This window comes from Nasonia vitripennis, chromosome 4 (assembly GCF_009193385.2).
Source record: "Nasonia vitripennis strain AsymCx chromosome 4, Nvit_psr_1.1, whole genome shotgun sequence".
NCBI classification, from domain to species: Eukaryota; Metazoa; Arthropoda; class Insecta; order Hymenoptera; family Pteromalidae; genus Nasonia; species Nasonia vitripennis.
In genome coordinates this window covers 4,636,180-4,654,782 of record NC_045760.1, presented here as the reverse complement: position 1 = coordinate 4,654,782, position 18,603 = coordinate 4,636,180, and the positions used below count along the sequence as shown (strand labels likewise).

The window sequence follows — 18,603 nt, the reverse complement described above, 5'->3', positions numbered from 1 at the left end:
GAGAGAAGCACGGCAGCGTGCACACTCGTCATCGCCGGAAAAGACGAAATGTGGGTTGAGGATTCGCGAGTTCGCGCGCGCCAGCTACCTTTTGATGGATGAAATTGAAAATTGCGCTAGCTAGGAGTCCCTTCTAGCCGCAAGAGCGAGAAAAAATGGGGTAAAGGCGAGGGAGGAGAGGATTTTTTAATTTTTTTCCGGTCCTTTTTTTCGAGCGCGGCGCTCGCGCGCGAGAGAGGAGCCCTCTATATATAGCGTGTATACACATATATATATAGGTGCGTCCGCTCGCGCGTCGCCGGCAGTGACAGGCTCTCTCTCTCTCTCTCTCTCTCTCTCTCTCACTGTGCCGCAGCGTGCAGGAGCTGACCGTACGGACAGACGGATTTGATCCGCGCCCGCCGCGTAATTCGCCGAGAGCTGACGGCAATAATCGAATTAGCCGCGGAATAGATCGACGCGAGATCTAAATCGGCCCGGGCAGAGCGCCCCGAGCGCTGTGTGTATACGTGCAGCGAACGCACACTGACATGCTCCTGCTCCTGCTGATGATGCTGATGATGCCGGTGTAATAAGCGCACGCGTGCGCGCTGACGGGATCGGGTCCGCTCTCTCTGGCAAATGACGCACGTGTGGGCGTTTGCGACAGTTCGGTGTTGTTAAGGATCTTTTTATTATTCATCGACGGATTATTTATAATTTTCGGTTACGAGTATAGCGGCTCAATTACGTTTAATCGATACTCATCGTTTCATGTAACACTTTTTCACTGTCTGGCCCTGCTCGAAATGCTGATTGCGCTTCGATGTGAATTATCCCGGCGATGATTTTGTAATCGGCTAGGTATATAGCATGTCTCTTAGAAACATGTACACGGCAAGCGCCGCAGGAAGGGACGTATTTCCGATAGCCGACGCACAATCGATCGCGGCTCTATGCACTTTCAAAATACGGCGCAACGCTGACACTGTCCTCGTTATGCTTTCTCCCTTTGCTCTAACCTTAGGCAAAGACAGAGAGAGAGAGAGAGAGAGAGAGAGAGAGAGAGAGAGGGAGAGAGAGAGAGAGCAGCGATGAGGCCACTCGAAGCGCCGGGCATTTCGCCCCATCAGCGCCGGTTCAGCAGGTATCGCGGGAGCTGCTGCCATTGTAATTTGACTGCGCTCGCGCTTGCAAACAAGCGTCCTTTGTGCCCCGGCGCTGCTCCCGTCGCGTGTATAGAGGAGAAAAAAAATCGAGCCGTATAGCCGAAGGAAAATCGTATTACGATCGGGGCAAAAACTATCGAAAAAACCGTACGTCGACGGCGGCCGCTGCGGTGGAGAGAGAGAGAGAGAGAGAGAGAGAGAGAGTTTGCGAAAAAAGCGAAATTAAATTTGACTCAACTCGGGCGTAAAAAAATTCGCCGCTGCGGCTTCTCTCTTTCTCTCCCGCCGTGCCAATCACTGCCGACCGATGGGAAAAAGGGAGCTAGCAGTGGAGAGGCGAAGAAACAAGATAAAAACGTATACGCGCGGCGGCGATGGTGTCGGGAGCAGCAGCAGCAGCAGCAGCAGCCGCTCGTGTCTGAAAGTTGGCTTGGGCTCCGCAAGTTTTTCAATAAGAATAAGGCAATATAGCGGCTTGTTCGCCTCAGATGCCCCTCGGCTGTGTGCAAAGAGCGCACACACGCTCTCTCTCTCTCTCTCTCTCTCTCTCTCTCTCTCGAGACTCGGCTCCTGGGCAGTGGGCGAGTTTCAATTTACAGGTGATAGCCGCTCGAATAAAGAGCCGCTATAGCCGGGATATACAGCGGAGCTTGCGTTCTACCGCACGAGCGCCAATAATGAATCTCTCGATGCAGCTATGGCGCTGGGAGCCGGGAGCCGAGATAGAGATTGGCCGTGCGCGCACAAGCGGGGATTGATCGGCGCCAGCCAGAAATCTATCTCGGTCAAACGCCGTTGGAACAAGGAGAGCTTGCAGACAGTCTGCGCTGCTAAATCCGGCTGACTCGTTTGTTTATACCTGACCCGCGCTCGAGGAGAGAGAAAAATCCGAGTCTATTATGGGCAAGAGTGCGCTGTGAAAAAAATCTCTCGATATTTACAGGTTTTAATTAACGTCTTTCGATATTACAGATATCCCGTGGATGTAGCTATACTCGCGAGGCTTATCGGGGATTGATTAATGGCGCAAAAACGGGACGTCGCGTATAGTATGCGACGAGAGAGAGAGAGAGAGAGAGAGAGAGAGAGAGAGAGAGCGTTTAACCCGGCGAAAATTCATTAGGGGTGTGGCTCTCTCCGGCGGCAGCAGCTTTATAAGCACGCTCTCGGCGCGCGCTCGCGGTAAACTGCACAGCCATAATCCCGCTAGTTTTTTCAGCCGGCGGCGGCAGGTTCGCTTCCGCACAAGGGCCATTCTCTCTCTCTCTCTCTCTCTCTCTCTCTCTCTCTCTCTCCTCTTTCTTCTCAGCGTGCTCTCCTCCCTCTCTCACTTTGTATCACTCCGTCTCTGTCGCTCGCTCGCGACGTCTTTGTCCGCGCAGTCGTTCGTTCGTTCGTTCGTTCGTTCCTCTCTCTCTCTCTCTCTCTCTATCGGCTTTCTCCTAGCGCGAGACGCAGCCGCCGCCGCACACATGCCGGGGAGAGGTGGGAGGAGGTCGTGTCGGGTGGGGTCGCAGCACACTTGGAGAGAGAGAGAGAGAGAGAGAGAGAGAGAGAGTGGGATCGCCGAGGGAGTGACGGGGGGTTGACAGGATGCATATAAGCTGCGCGCGGAGCGCCGGGAGGAGGGAGAGGTCTGGGGGAGAGGGGGAGCTTTGCAAGCTTTCATTATATAAACGTGATTACATCTGCTTTCAGGCTTTCGCAATGTGGCCTGGAGCACTACCGTTGATAGCGTTACTGGCACTTCTGCTACATCCAGCGAGGTGAGTTTATCGCTGTTGCGTACCATACTATCTATCTATATATGTATATGCATGTGTGTGCGACTGCTCGCTCATGCCTCGTCGATCTACCTCTATCTGACTGTCGTCTATCTCTGTCTGCGTGTGCGTGCAGCGCTTGCTGATATATACCTATGTATTCCCCTCCTCCTCGGCTGTACTCTCTGCAAACGCGACAAACTCTGATGTGCAAAAGCGACTTTTTTCAATTTTCCAGCCGCATTGATTAAAAAACAATTAAATCAGCGTTGCTGCATTCGAGGTCCTCCAAAAAAACCGCGCTTCTTTCACCTCAGCTGGTACTACTACACCGCGATCTATATATACGATGTATATATCTATGTACACGCACTCCATCGCGCGAGTTCCTCCCTCCTCCTGTACGATCCATCACGAAGACGAGTCAGCAACAGTACACGTCCATCCGTTACCGCCGCTACAATTGTTCTCTCTCTCTCTCTCTCTCTCTCTCTCTCTCTCTCTCTCTCTCTCTCTCTCTCTCTCTACTAGCTCTCAGGGCCATCAGTGTTTTCGGCTGAAACACCGGGCTGCTCCGAAAAATTTCATTTCGTTCCCCGGCGAGAGAATCAAAAGAGCGCTGCAGCGCGCGAACACGCGATATAAAAGATTTCGCGAGAGCGAGTCCCTAATCGACATTTAATTGCTTTGTCCGCTATACACGCATACTTGTAGAATCGATGCGCTACATGTGTGTATACCTATAGCTCGTATAGTGAAAATTTAATTCCGCAGCTCGCGATACTTTTTACACGAGAGTCGCTCGCTCGATTATGAATACGCGTCACGTCCACCAGCTCTTTTTTTTTTTTTTTTTCGAGTATATTAGCATGTATACTTAATTAACTGCAAAGTCTGCGCGCGTGAGCCGCGATTTTTACGCCGAGCGTTGAATAACGTATGTATCGTCGCGTTTGAAATTCACGCGAGTGTCATCTCTCGATTCCATCGAATTATTCGCGATAAATGTGTTTGCATATTTGCGAGAATTTCGTAGTCGATTAAATGTATAATACGGCGTTAACGAGTAGCGACGCAATCAAAGTCAACTCTTACAGTCGTAGACGAAGTTTCCAAGAAACGGGTGCGGAAAAAAATCAATTAAACGGCCGAGAAGCGATTTAATTTCAGAGTAGCAGGAATCTCGCGCATGTGTTTGACGACGACAGACACAAAAAACGACAAGTATAACGTTTCATGCGAATTCCTCGAATAATTGACTTTTTTTTTTTTTTTTTAATGAAAAAGCGCGCGCGTCGTTCGTTTTCCATCGAGCTACGCGCGGACAAACAATCAATTACAGCGCGAAACAAGCCGGAAAAAGTTGGAGCACTCCATCTATACACACAGCTCGGCGCACAGGCAAAGAGCCATCAAATAAAGCTCCCCGCCGCCGGTGAAATCCCAAAGGTCCGTTCAAAACAATGATTACGTAAAGCGTTAGCGCGCCGTTAGCCGTCCCCTTAAAAGCTCCCCATCTTCCTCGGCTCTCTTCTCTCGCTCGCGCAATAATCATCGTCCCGCGCGCTCTCGCTTTTCTCGCTCGTGTGCCGCAGTGACCGTCGGCGCGGCGCCGGTCCATAAATAACGGTTCTCAGTGCGGAAAATTACGCGCCGACGCGCGCACGTAACGTCCGTGAGAGAGAGAGAGAGAGAGAGTAAGCGAGGGAGTTGGTGGCGGCCGTTCAGTTGCGCGCACGCTATATACCCCACTGCTGGCCCGTCCCGGCGCAAATTGCACGAATTTACAGCGCTGCAACTGGTACTAAAACGCCGGAGCTCGTGTGTCGGGGAAAGAGAGAGAGAGAGAGAGAGAGAGAGAGAGAGTAGAGGGAAAAAAGGGACGAAAGAAAGCCATTTGGCAAAGTGGATATCCGGGACGGTATATTTTTCCGCGTTTAAGGACCGGTCCCTGTACTTCCTGAAAACATAGAGGCAGCTCGCTTATACTAGAACGTGTATACGTAAGTCTCGTGTACAGCCTCTAGCTCGCGGACTTAACTTTTCCGATTACCGCGCGATGGATCGATCGATCGGTACGCGCTGCATATACCTAGCCTCTCCATACGGCGGACTTGGACGGCAAACTCAATTTTCTTCACTTTCCGGTTGGCTCTCTCTCTCTCTCTCTCTCTCTCTACATGCGCACCTGTGCGTGTGGGCTTCACCCGCACGTATGCACGCGCGCTATACTCGCGGATGCAAAAACATTCGCCGGTCGAGTTTCGTATTAGAGGCCGAGACGAGGGAAATGGAGAGCTTATTATGCGGCCGCGGTGGATTTACAAGTTCGCTGCATACGTGTATCGAGTTTTCGATAAAAAAAAAAAAAGAAAAGAAAAGAAAAGCGAAACGAGATACCTTCTCCGAAAATCGATCCCTGAGAGAGAGAGAGAGAGACCGGCTGATTTTTCGATCAAACTTGACTATATGCAGCTGTACGTGAAAAAGGCGCGTATAAAACAAAAAGCGGCAATGGAGTTTTTGATTCCGCTCGCAGGGCGAAAAAGCGCCGGGGAGCGAAAAAAGTCCGCAGCGGACGCTCTGTTTTATAGAGCTTTTTGATGAATGCAGCCTCGAGCCTCCGGCCCGAAAGAGGTTTATATTTGAGGATCGCCTGCCTATACGTGCCGTCCTCGCTTTCGGGGAGGATATATCGAGTTTTTATTTTCCGGCCGCAGCCGATATATCTGCGCTTTTTTTCCACACTCGCTGCAGCTCGCCAGTGTGCCGCCGATCATTAGTTTTTCGGCCGAGTTTTTCCGAGTATATATACGGAGCCCCTCGAGCACAACACCTCGCGAAGTACAGATACAGGCGGCGAATCCTTAATCCGAATTACACAGAACGGCGACTGCGTTATTAATTATACCGCGGAGAGAGCAAAGTCACGATTCATCGGAACAAACGGCTAATTCCGCACAGCGGTGATACCATTAGCGAGAAACATCATCAGACATCCGGCCGCGGATATACGCCAGTCATATACAAAGCCCCAGTGTGCTCGCTCGCTCCTCGAAAAGGCAAACCGACAAAAAGGCGCTGCAGAAGAATGAAAAACGAGCTTTCCTGCGCGCTCGCGCCCCCAGCCCGAGTCGAAAACTGAAGCGGTTATTAACGGTGAAGGGGGCGTACGACCGCGCGTGCATGTGCTCCGTCGTTTCGCGCACGAGTAGGCAAGCCCTCTCTCTCTCTCTCTCTCTTGCCGCGGATTATACACTCGAGGCGTGACTGCGCGGCCCGCCGGTGAAATTATCATCTTTCTCGCAACGTTCGCGCGATTCTCGTTTTTATATTCGCCATAATGTACTTGCCGCAGGGCATCAATATTTCATGAGCCGTTACGCCATAAACGACGACACGCGTCGGTGGCTCATTTTCGTCGGTTTTTCAGATATCAATCTTGTACATAGGGGAGGGGACGACTCGATTATGTCATGACTTTAGAACAGATGCTCCCCGCTCTCTCCCTCTCTCTCTCTCTCTCTCTCTCTCTGTCTCGAGTATACACATAAGAGGGGCGGCTTCGACGTATAATTACGCAGAGCTTTTTTTATCGAGTCCCTCTGATCCTCGGCGCATTCGTTGATGAAAGCGAATACACGTACATCGGATCAGCGCGCCTTTGAGGCGTTTCCTTTGCGGAGTATCAACGTGAGTAATCGAAGATTATTTTTCAGTCTCTCGTTTGACGGATCGCCGAAACGTTTAGACGCTCGTAAAGCTCCCATCCATCCGACGCGGAAAAATCACGCGGCGCGTATACGATAATCCCCCGTCCCGTTGCGAAAAGCTGCGAGAGAGATAGAGAATATACAGACAAATCGTCGTCGTCTCGTAGCCTACTTCTCGCGAATCCTTTAAAAATCGATCCCTCAACCGTAGAGAGTCCAAACAAAGCTACGGCGCTATATATAGCAGGGAAGAAACATCGCGGTACTTTAGCAGCTCTCTCTCTCTCTCTCTCTCTCTTATAGCGAGCAGGACGTGCAATCTCGCAGGATCGAGCGATTTCAGAGACTAAAGCCACGGCGTATAATGCACTAAAAGCTCTCGCTGGCGCGCGCGCACACAGAGAGTATATCCCATCCATCTGGCGCAGCAGCAGCGCCAGTAGCGAAGACGTCGTCGCAGGTGAAATATTCAGAGCCGCCGTAGCCCGCGGCCGAGGGCTGATGAGAAACGCGCCGCCGTATCGTTTTCCTCCCCGACGAGCTCTCTCGGGGGCTTCTATTCAGAGCGCGAGTCTCTCTCTCTCTCTCTCGCTTTAAATACTTTTCATTATACTAACCGAGGCTAGTAGCAAAGCCTCTCGCTGCAGCAGCTCGCCCTTTCGCCTAAATACTTTCGTGCACTCGGTCAACCCTTCACTTACTTTCTTTCTTCTCTCTCTCTCTCTCTCTCTCTCTCTCTCTCTCTCTCTCTCTCTCTCTCTCTCTCTCTCTCTCTCTCGCTCGCACACACGCGCGCCATAGTTTTCACCCACATTCCCGGCCCCTTTCGCTTTGTCATTCCCTTACTCCATTTTCCTCGTACACCACCAGCGTCGTCGTCGCCGTCGTCCCTTCTTCTTCTTCTTCTTCTTCTCCTCCGCCCTGTCCTTCCTGCCATTTATTTTCCCCGCTCGCTCAATCATGCTGCCCCTCCCGCTGATCTCCGTCGCTGCTGCTGTCCTTCTCTCGCCTCGGCCGGATTTTTTGCGCCGGCCTTTTTTATATGTCATTCTTTTCGCTCTCAACCCCTTGTGCGCGCTTCTGACGTCAAAAAATGTCGGATACAGAGGGGCCGCGACTCTCGACTATACGCCCGTATTAAATTCTATTTGAGCGTCTAATGGGGGGACGTACGGCTCTCGCTTTTGTGTGCGAACGAGCGGGAAATTCGGAAAAATAATTCATCCTCGACTCGACTCGACTTTCGGTCACTTGGACAAAGAGAGATATAACGATTTCTATTTCGCGCATTAAGCCATTCAAGGCCGTTGTCAGGCGCGCGCGGGGTATAGGGCGCGATCGCACACGCCGGTCACGTATTTTAATTCGAGTTCAATTAGGCAAGCCGCTGCGCGGCCTTTAAATAGCAATCACTCGACGCCACACTAAAAGAAGCACTCAGCGAGCGTATCAATTCCCCCTCGCTTATACTCTCTCTCTCTCTCTCTCTCACGCGAGGGAGCTGAACAATATCGACTAATTAAAGTGGATGGGCGAAGGGAGCGAGAAACTTGCCTCTCTCGAGGAGAAGTCTCCCCAAACTCTTATACACACGGCACGCTGCCGGTTCTTCTTCTTCTTCCTACTTCTTGGCTTCCTCCGCCGGCGCAGTTCACTAGCACGGCTGGTACGCGGTACTTTCGCACGTTTGATGGGCCAAACATTTATCCTGTCAACACGCCACTCGCCTCCTTCCTTCCTTCCTTCCTACGTGTATCGGGTGTAGATGCCAACCATGTGTACGGGAAGAAGCGGGAGATTTCGTTTTTGTGTGTGTGTGTGTGTGTGTGTGTTTGTAGCTGCAGCTGTCTATACCGTCCGGCTTATCTTTCCCTCTCTCCGGACGCGTATATACAGCGGTAAATATTGGCGAGCGTAAGCCAGCGTATACAAGTGGTGAGAGTCGCGCTACGGCCAGACCGAGTTTCGCTCGAGAGCAACTTTCCAGCGCTGAATTAATTGGCGCAGTCGCGCTGCAACTTTCTCTCATCCGCTTTTCGCGCTGTCGCGAGTGTCGCTGGCCCTCCGAGACTCGAGGCTTCTTCCTCTCTTTCTTCGAACTGTGTACTCGGATCGATAATCCGAGCGGCTAATAAAATCGACTGTAAGCATCAGCGAGATCGGCCGGACTAGATCGCAATAAATATTCCAAGCGGCAGCTCGTAAAAGTCTATATACACACACACACACACACACGAGATAGCATGTCTTTCGTTTTAGCCGGAATTACGAGGCTCGTACACGTCAATCCTGCCCGGACGGGCTTCGAGCTCGTGCTGGGCGGTATATACTGGTGTAAGTATGTGTAGGTACATCGTAGTACACCCCCCGCAAGGCCGCTTTAACGACTACTCGAAAACTAGTCGCGCCACTCGCAAAGCCCCGCCGTCGCCTCGCGCGCTTCAATCTTTAACCCGTCCGTCAACTCTTCGCGGCGGGGGGCCCCTTTTGGCTTCGGAAAAATTTTGATAAACGAAGCGGTTATATATCCCGTGAGCGCTATCGCGAAATCCGATTTCAAGAAATCTCTCGACGGCGCAGCAGCAACGAGCCGCCGCGAGCGATATAGGTCTATATAGAGTCGTAATACGCCCCAGATAATAATTATGCCCCGTGGGCGCGAGCTAAATAACGTCAAAGCAAAAATTCCTCATTCAAGCTCGGCGGCAGCAAATATAAATTCGCTCGTCGGCCCAGCTCTCTCTCTCTCTCTCTCTCCATTCATTCATCCGCCTCTCGTCATCCTGCGGATTTGCTCGGGCGAAATTATTGGCCCTCGGCCGTGGAGATCGAAATTAAAGCGCGATTAAGCGAGTCCCGCGCTCGAATCACACGGCTCGCTTAATCAACGAACTCTCTCGAAATTATTTTCGCTCCGCGTGATTCGATTTCTTTCTATATTTATACGTATAATATAGAACGATTTTTTCCGCTTTAAAAATTATAACAGAGCCGAGATTTCGCGTACACAAAAGCGGCCAGTAGTATACAGTATAGCCTATATATATATATATATATATATGTGTGTGTATGTGTGTGTGTGTGGGTGTACGAGACGCGAGACACTCCCAGGCCAGACTTGCTATTCTCGCAGCAGCGCCGCCGCCGCCGCCGCGCGTCTGAATAAAAGATACCGCGAGTCTGTGTCGCGCTCGTCGGAGCCAGCAGCAGCGGCAGAGGATAAAAAAGTCACAAAAGAAAATCCATAACAACCGAGCCAATTACGCGTGTATATATGTATATAGAAGCAAGCAAGCCATATATTTCAGGCGCGAATTCCCTCCGTGCGCCCAGCAGACTCGACGAGCGCAAAGAAGAAATGTGTAAAGGAGCTGCATCTCTCATTAACATGACGCGCGCGACTGATGCGACCTCATTAGAGCCTGCTTGTATATGCGCGCGGACGGATCGCCGGCTTGATTGTTTACCCGTCGCACAATAACGCGATCGACCTTATTTTTTCACCTTGAAATCGCGCGGGGCGTCGAATAGATAACGATCGCCTCTTAATTCCGCAAAGCCGGAAAATCTTCATCAGCGTGAAAAAGCCGGCGCGGCGGCGTGTTTTCGCGCAAAGGGGATCAAGTCCCGTGTTCAGCGGCGTCCATCCATCTGCGGAGCCTTTATCGAGAAGAGCCTCTCTTTAGAGCCCTGTAGCTTGCGCGCGAGAGCTCCTCTCTTGACCGGCGATAATGCGATCGGATCGCGTACCTGTATACTACTACACACACACGCACACACACACACACACGCCCTCCCACAGCGATATAGATCGCTGCAGCCGTGACTTCGCCATGGCGCTCGACCCGGTAATTGGCTCGTTGTCGTCGACGTCGTCGTCGCTGCTGCTGCTGCCTCTCTTTTGCACGAACACATGCGCGCGCGCGTATGTGTACACTGTACAGGGGGGAAATCGATCAGCCCGTGAGTGAGAGAGGATTTCTACGCGGGCGGCTATTATTTACGGGCAATTTCGGGACGCGAGCGGCCGGATTATACGGCGCGCGATTCCTCGGCCGATTGTACGCAAGAGGCCGCGAGTATATTCTTCGGATAATCGTTTGGTAATCGAAGCTTATATGCACAATTTTTCACGTGTCTGAATTCGTTTCGTCGACAGACCAGAGGCGTCCATTCAGTTCGGAAACGCGTTTAATGTCTCGCGCAGCTGTACACTCGGTCTTCAATGCGTTTAATTGTTCGCCTGGCGCTCGTGTATATTGCCAGAGAGAGAGAGAGAGAGAGAGAGGGACTCCCCGTCGCGGCGGAATACCATTAGTTTTATTTGTGTTAAAGCGCGCGAGGGAGAGAGAGAGAGAGACAGAGTGTGCAGCGCCATTCATTGCCGGTGATTGATTTATTCGCAGCCGTCGAGGCTGAATTTCGCGCTATCCCGGCTGCGATCTCGCGAGAGCCAACTAATGGAGGAGACGTGTACACGCATGGACGCGCGCTTTTTTTAGCTTGTGCCAACTTTTTGACAAATATCCCGCGGGCAATTTTCGCGACGTCGTGGATAATAACGAAAAAAAAAAATTGCAAAGTCTCTGCATACTCTGTGCGGCCGACGCGTAATTAGCTCGCGGAGCCGAAAAATTTGCCGAATCAATTGAAAATCTGAAATCTAATGCGGAGACGTTTGATCCGAGCGTAACTCGCGGGCGAGAAGCTGCTGAAAAAGCGCTTGGAGAAAGTTAGCCTCGCGCGCGCGCGCGAAGATAGAAGTTGAGCCGAAGTAGAGGAAGAAAGAGAGATAATAAACGAGAGAGAGAGAGAGAGAGAGAGAGAGAGAGAGAGAGGGGTCCCTGGAAGTTTGCTCTCATTTTCTTATTTGCACTCCTGCCACCACCCTTACCTCCATCCTCGACTCGCAATTGACCTTCTCCGCGCAGTGCTCTTGCATACGCTTATGGACAGGCTGCCGCATGCATATGCGCCGAGAGTAACCTCCTTGTATAGTATATCTGTGTGTGAGGTGTATAAGCGTTATAAGTCAAAACGTGTGCATTGCGTTGCAGATGTGGGCAGCAGAACAGCAAGATGAACTTTCGGGAGAAGGAGAAGCAGGTGCTAGACAATATCCTCGGCCCCGGCAGCTACGACGCCCGCATAAGACCGAGCGGCGAAAACGGAACAGGTAAATATACGACCGAGCTGCTCGCTCACACTCGAGACACGTTATACATCTATAATATTATCTCTCTCTCTCTCTCTCTCTCTACTGATCAATCCATATATATTATTATGTATTTAAATCTCCAAACAAAATCACACCACCTCGCATCAAGTATGTGTGAACAAAGAAATATATATCTCTATCTCTCTGTCCACCCACTATATATTATACTCTACTGCGAACATTCATAGGAGTCACTGAGTCTTCTATATATATATATAAGACCCATCACCATATCACCACCACATAGCGGAGGCATAACTATACATGCGACACAGCCTGTGTATACAATACGCACACTCGTGCGTGCAGGAGGATGCGACGCTGAATATTAAGCAGACGTATAATACATATATATGCGGGAGAGAGGCAGCCTGATCACTGCGGGCTCGCATCGCATTACACGGATTGCGCCAGGATTATAATTGCGAGGATTCGCTCATTTTTTTATCCACCCTCGTCTATACGCGCAGCCGTTTTCTTTTCCGCCACCGCGCGCTGCAGGAGAGGCATAATCGTATAATTAAGCGAGCTGTGGAAAAGGGGCGACTGCGCACGGCCACTATAGCTCAGGCTTACGTACCACATTTATTTATTTTTTTCCCATGGGCAAATATAATTCAGGCTTATCCGCTAAATAGTACCAATAGGGAGAGTATAGTACCGAGCGGACAACGACGAGGCTATAAAGAGCTCCCGATACGCAATAATTGGTAGTACTCACATCGGTATTCGCTTTGTTCTCTGCAGCCTCATCGTCGTGCGGTCGCGGGCATGAGAGTCAAGCGAGAGCTAGAACGTCTCGGAAGTTACCGCGCGCCGAGATATTAGAGCCGCAAGTTCCGAGGAACGATTTTATTTCGCTCGGCCGAGCAGCAATCCCCTCCCCTTCCCTCCCCCCCCCCAACCCCCTCGCAGAGCACGATGTCACGAAGCTCAAAGGGTTCGATAAGTTCCGGGTAACGAAGTAATTAGAATTTTTTTCGCGACGCGGTACAGTCGCAGAGTCGACATCGGGCTCGACTATACACGTCCTCGTTCGCAAAGAAAAACCACAGTGCACACAGAAGGAGAAAAGGCAAAGCTCAAGCGAAAGGGGTAAAAACAGCGAAACACTCTTACGGCGTATGTACAGTCGAGGGCTTTTTCTCTCGCTGCTGCTGCTGCTGCTGCGGGGAATTCGATTGCGATCTCGGCGACGACGCTCTCTCTCTCTCTCTCTCTCTCTCTCTCTCTCTCTCGCGTATAAAGCAAGTGCGGCGCTGCAGCCGAACGAGAGGAAAAATAAAATTGAAGAGAGGACGCGTAAATGAAAATGAAATAGAAGAAAAGAAAGAGCAGCAGCAGCAGCAGAGGCTTGAAATCCTCGTGAAAGGTGATGTATAATACGCGAGAGCGAGGGTGTGGAGAGCAGTGGCATACGGGGGAGGGGCATCGCAAGGGCCTCGGCTTGATGGAGAAAGGGGAGAGAGCGAGAGAGAGAGAGAGAGAGAGAGAGAGAGAGAGAGAGAGAGAGAGAGGCTCTCCAGCCGCCGCTGATTAGAATCCTAATTGACAATTAAGAACAAGCAACTACGCCATTACGGCGAGTGATTGCGCGATTGCTCTTTCATATATAGCCTGCCCCATATCTCTCTCCCTTGAGCGGCAGCGGAGAGCTGCTCCGATAAACGATTTCGAGCGTCTTTCCAATAGTAGCTCGCTGATCAAAGGGACGACGCTCGCTGCTATGTATACGCGAGGGAAAAGGCTAATGAATTTGCCAAAGAGCTGACCTGCTGCCGCGCGCCACCTGTACGATCGAATTGTTGCGCCGCATTGTTGGCGAGTTTAGTGTTGCAACTATACGCGGTGTATTGTTTAATTGAGCCCGCTCTGCACCGAGGCTGCTTTATTATCGCGCGACGGGCGTTATTAAATCGTCGAGCGAGCGAGGAAATGTAATTTATGCTTTTACCGAGACGCGCGTAGCTACTGCGTCACTCTCGCGTATACAACACTTTGACGAAACTCGCGCGCAAGCGATTGATAACACTGATTGAATTCGCGGTATAACGTCGTCGGGCCGCCTCGGATTTCCTATACACCAGGGGCTTTAATTTTCTGACCCGCTTTATTATTGCGCGAAAGCTCCAATTACGGATTTAATTAACTACGTACAGAGAGGCGTCGTTATACGCGCGTGCTAGTGAAAGGTACAAAATATACATATATTTATAGAGCGAAAAAGTCGCTTACACACACACACACACAGAGAGCCGATACTTTCTTGATGAGCAATTATCGTGAATGACGGCCGTGATGAATGTAACGGAACAAACTACCTGCTCGCTCGCGCGCGCGCACATTTCTCATCCACAAAAGAATTTCCTTAATTGAATTTGCTTATGCACTCGAGGTTCGCGAATTGGAAATGAGATATTGCAGCAGCAGCAGTCGGGGTCAGCCGGCACCGCGCCGCAAGCTTTTGTGCGAGCTTCTGGAGTGAACAATTTTCCTCGAGCTCTACGTCTTATGTATACGCGTTATACTCGTCTCCCACACGCCCTCTCTCTCTCTCTCCTACTATATATAGGTATACATAAGCTGCAGAGAGGAGGTTCCGCGTACACCTCCGCGAGTTCGGTTATTTCTTCGAGTGCCATGTTATTCACGTTTTTCGCGCTCTATATATTCTCTCTCTCTCTCTCTCTCTCTCTCTCTCTCTCTCTCTCTCAGCTCCCGGGCTTTTTTCTCTCCAGCAGCAGCTTCCGCCCTCGTACTCCCACGGCAAATGCATTTGGAATACGCGTTGCTTCTTTATATATATATATATATACGCGCCCGCGATATTATGGCTTTTTGTGTTCGCTTCTCGACCGAACGGCGTTTTAATGAAAAAAGCTGCGACTGTATAAATAGAGCTCGAGAGAATCGTCGGAATTGGAGTTAAGATAACCCCGCGGGCTTTTTACGCGTTAATTACGTCATTTAAATTCCCCGCCACGCGCGCGCTGCTAAGCTAATCTCGAATCGAAGGGCTTTAAAGCACAATCCGACGACGATGGGCTGTTTGATTGTTTTTAATGAAAATACAGATACTGGTTCAGAGTCAACCTCGCGGGAGGGGGAAAATTCGAAATCATCAATGTATCCGCTCGGGTAATTGGAGCAGTAGCGCGGGCCGCACTGCTGCAAGCTTGAATTATGAATACACGGTCGTCGCCGAGTGGATCAAGGCCGGACATTTCGACGGTTTCGCAGCCTCGCGAAAGTAGCTCCGATGGCCTTGCCGTTGCTGCAGAGGTCGACGAAAGCGCGCGCGGGTCTAATTTTAGGCTGCTCTCGCGCCAGAGCTTCTGGTCTTCTCTCTCTTCTTCTTCTTTTTTTTTTTTTTTTTTTTGCCGCAGCGCGCCGCGGCCCGAGGCTGTGTTTACGCGCGGGAAAAGGGGATCCTCGCTCTGGTTGTAGTATAGTAATGCAATTATCATAGCCACCGCGTGTTATATATCTGTTATACCGGACCAATTGGCTGCGACGCGTATTATTTTTTTCAATACTTACGCGAAGACGCGTACGCTAATCCGAGCTTTCGCGCAGTTTACGCCGTAAAACCCTGCGAGCTCTCGAGCTCAAGTTTAAATGGAATTTTGAAAAATTAATAGCTCGAACTCGGTAGCGCAGGCATTAGCGTACACATTCCCAAGTTTCCGCTGCGCTGCAGCGACGGGAGTTTTCAAAAAGTGCGGACGACGCATCCGATAAGCCCTGCATACCTACGCGCGGCAAACATTCTCGGAGCTCCGCATCGCCAAAGTTCCCGGAATACTCGCGTAACGAATCTTCTCCCCCTATAGAGCTGCGAAAAAAATAATCTCCAGGTGTGACACTTGTTTGATTAGAGCGCGTTGCAGTAAAATGATCCGATGCGAAAAAAAGAGCGGAGGAACCGCGAGAAAGGAAGAATTAATCCGGCGACCAAGACGCAAGGGCGACAAGATAGAGGCAGGAGAAAAGGGCACACGCGAGAGAGCTAGCAAAAAATAACGTTATAATAGAAGGAGCAGAGAAGGAGAGAGCGGAGGAAGGCACTTAACTCCTACGACACTCGAGCCACGTCGGCTCAGCGCCAGATAAGAGAGAGAGAGAGAGAGACAGAGAGCAAAAAGGAGCATCAGACACACTCTTTTTTAGAAAATTGCGCTCGCGCGGGATATGACTCTCTCTCTCTCTCTCTCTCTCTCTATCTCATTCTCTTAGTCTATGCGCCAGCGCTCATCTGCGCTGTATCAGTGTAATCAAGCCTCGGCTCTCTCCCTCTCTCTCTCACTTGAGGGTCGCTCGAAACCCCTTTCTTATATAGAGTGCGCGAGCCTCGATTACCGCTTCACGTATATGCCGCAGTGGCCGTCTCGGCGGACTCGGACCTTTTCCACTTGCTCGGGGGGATATAGGTATATAACCCGGGACGACGATCGGCGATTCTCGAGATACCGTCTTTTTTCCTTCGCACTTGGAGCCCGAGGGGATCGTTGATTGGACGCTGCCTTGGAACGGCTCGATATTGTTACTATTATGCAGCTTGGATTTTTGTTATACATTAAAGAGGACTGCCAGACATAGTTGAGCTTGAGTCATGCAGCCATCGCGGATTGAATTTCGCCGAAAGCACGCGCGAGAAAGCTGTTCCAGAGCTGCCGAGAATCGAAGAGATTGCTTTTTAATTTTTGGTATATAACGTCGAGTCGTCGTCGTCTGGGGCGTGAAAAACTATTAAGTAAATTAAGCTCTCGCGAGAGAGAGAGAGAGAGAGAGAGAGAGAGAGAGAGAGCTGACGGGCCAGCACTTCATTTCCCGGAATTAATCTCGTCTTCTCGTCGGGCGCGCGCGAAAATAAGACGCCGAGTGTATTAGATGTGTCCCGGCGAAAACACGACTGACCGTGTATATCCTCTAGATATCCTTGTACACCCGGTTTTATAATTCTTTTCAGTCGCGAGTATATAACGCCGCGAATTACATTATCGTCGATTGACTCCTGCGCGGAATCGATTTCCCGCCTCCAGTGGATTATACCCCGGCGAGCTCGAGAAAAAAAAATAAATTGATTCGAAATCGAAGAGATTGCACTTCAAAGCGATCTCCGTCGCGTGTACGAGGAGGTAGATTGGCGCCTTGCGCGATATGTCTTTGACGACGTGTGCTCGCGCGCGATTCCGAAGCGTCGGGGAGATTAAGAGCTCCGCAGGTCTTCTACCATGTATACCTATATACGTATATATTTATTCACACGCGATCGAGCCGTATACGCCACTTATCTTCATTGCCTCTCTCGCGCGAGCTTTCTCGGAGAGAATCAATTCCATGGCCGGTATTGCAGCTCCGAAATAATCTCTCGTAATTCCTATCGAGTTTATACGAATGTTTGCGCGAGGGCAATCCAATTTTTGTAATTTTCCATCCCGCGCGCTCGCACACTGATGCAAGCTCTCTCTCTCTCTCTCTCTCTCTCGCGTGAGCGCGGGAAAACCAATTAAGAAGTTAAATTTGCTGAGCGTGCGCTCGCCAAGTTACTTTAATGATTCGCCCGTCTTTTTAACAACGGCGCGTGGGGTCGAATTAATTTTTTCATTAGACAGAAAATTTCCGCACTCTCGGGTGTGTAGAAGACGACGTCTTTTTCTCCGCGCGTTAGCCCGGCTTAATGTGTATACATAAAGCGTAGGGGCAGCAGCTGACGCGCGCGTTTGTTTATGCAATAATAATACTAAACAACGACGGCGCCGGGCGACTCTTATTTAACGCTAAACTGATTAACAAACACGAGGACGACGACGTGTGTGTGTATATAAGCGATGATGATATATATTATATAAACGCAGCGGGCGGCAGAGCGAGCATAATACACATTGGCCGAATCGAAATCCCCGGCGCGCAGAAAGCTCGTAAATTAACGGCTATACGACTCCGAAATCTACTCTGTACTCACACTCCCTCCCTCCCGCTCCTATATACATGACCTTATTCGATCCCATACTATGCTGCAGCCGTATGATTTAACCGTAGTGTAGGATGAATTTTAATTATGCTAATAGGAGCTTAGATATAGCTGTGTGTGCCGCACACTTGTATCTGTACGCGATCCGTATACGAACGCATATCATACACATTTAACGCCGGTATATTTTGTGCGTTCGTCCGATATAATGAGAGCCCCTCACAGCCGCATGTCCGATTCCGGCAAGCACACACACACATATATATATATATATATATATATATATATACACATCCCCCACGTATATACACACGTGCGTGTGTACGAGATTGTTGTAGACTCTGTATACATGTATACATCCAACATCCCAGCAGCCCTTCACCCTCTCCGACGTTCGACGGGATTTTCGCCGCACGTACGACGCGCGCGTGTGTCTACTCAAGCGGCGGGAGTCTCGTCTACTGTTATATTATCATCAGTATGTATATATAGACGGCACATATAACACCAACGCAGAATAAGAGCACTCAATTAGAATATATTTATACATATATTATATATTATACACGTACGTATCGATGTTTTGTACTGTGTTACATGCCACGACATCTACCAACTTTGCTTCGCTATGTAACTTCCACATTTATATCTCGCCGAGGCTGCGGATAAGCGATGAACTAACGCCATCGGCTGTGTAGCTAATATATACTGCAGTTCTCGATTCACCTATATATTACACCGATATGTATGCTACGCTGGGACGAGCTTTCACTCGCGTGTTATACGA

At 50.2% G+C, this 18,603-nt stretch overlaps 1 protein-coding gene across 11 annotated transcripts in view; it reads left to right on the top strand.

The window, feature by feature from the left end:
• GluCl (glutamate-gated chloride channel) overlaps positions 1-18,603 on the top strand; it is a 57,562-nt gene that overhangs the window by 5,481 nt on the left and 33,478 nt on the right. For 9 of the 11 annotated variants that reach the window (XM_032598812.1, XM_031928435.2, XM_016984793.3 and 6 more), the window contains exons 2-3: positions 2,847-2,914; positions 11,682-11,800. Coding sequence is in view for 10 of the 11 variants with exons in the window: in XM_016984793.3 (XP_016840282.1) it covers positions 2,856-2,914; positions 11,682-11,800 (178 nt within the window). In the remaining variant the exon portion in view is untranslated. 11 annotated transcript variants of the gene reach the window in all.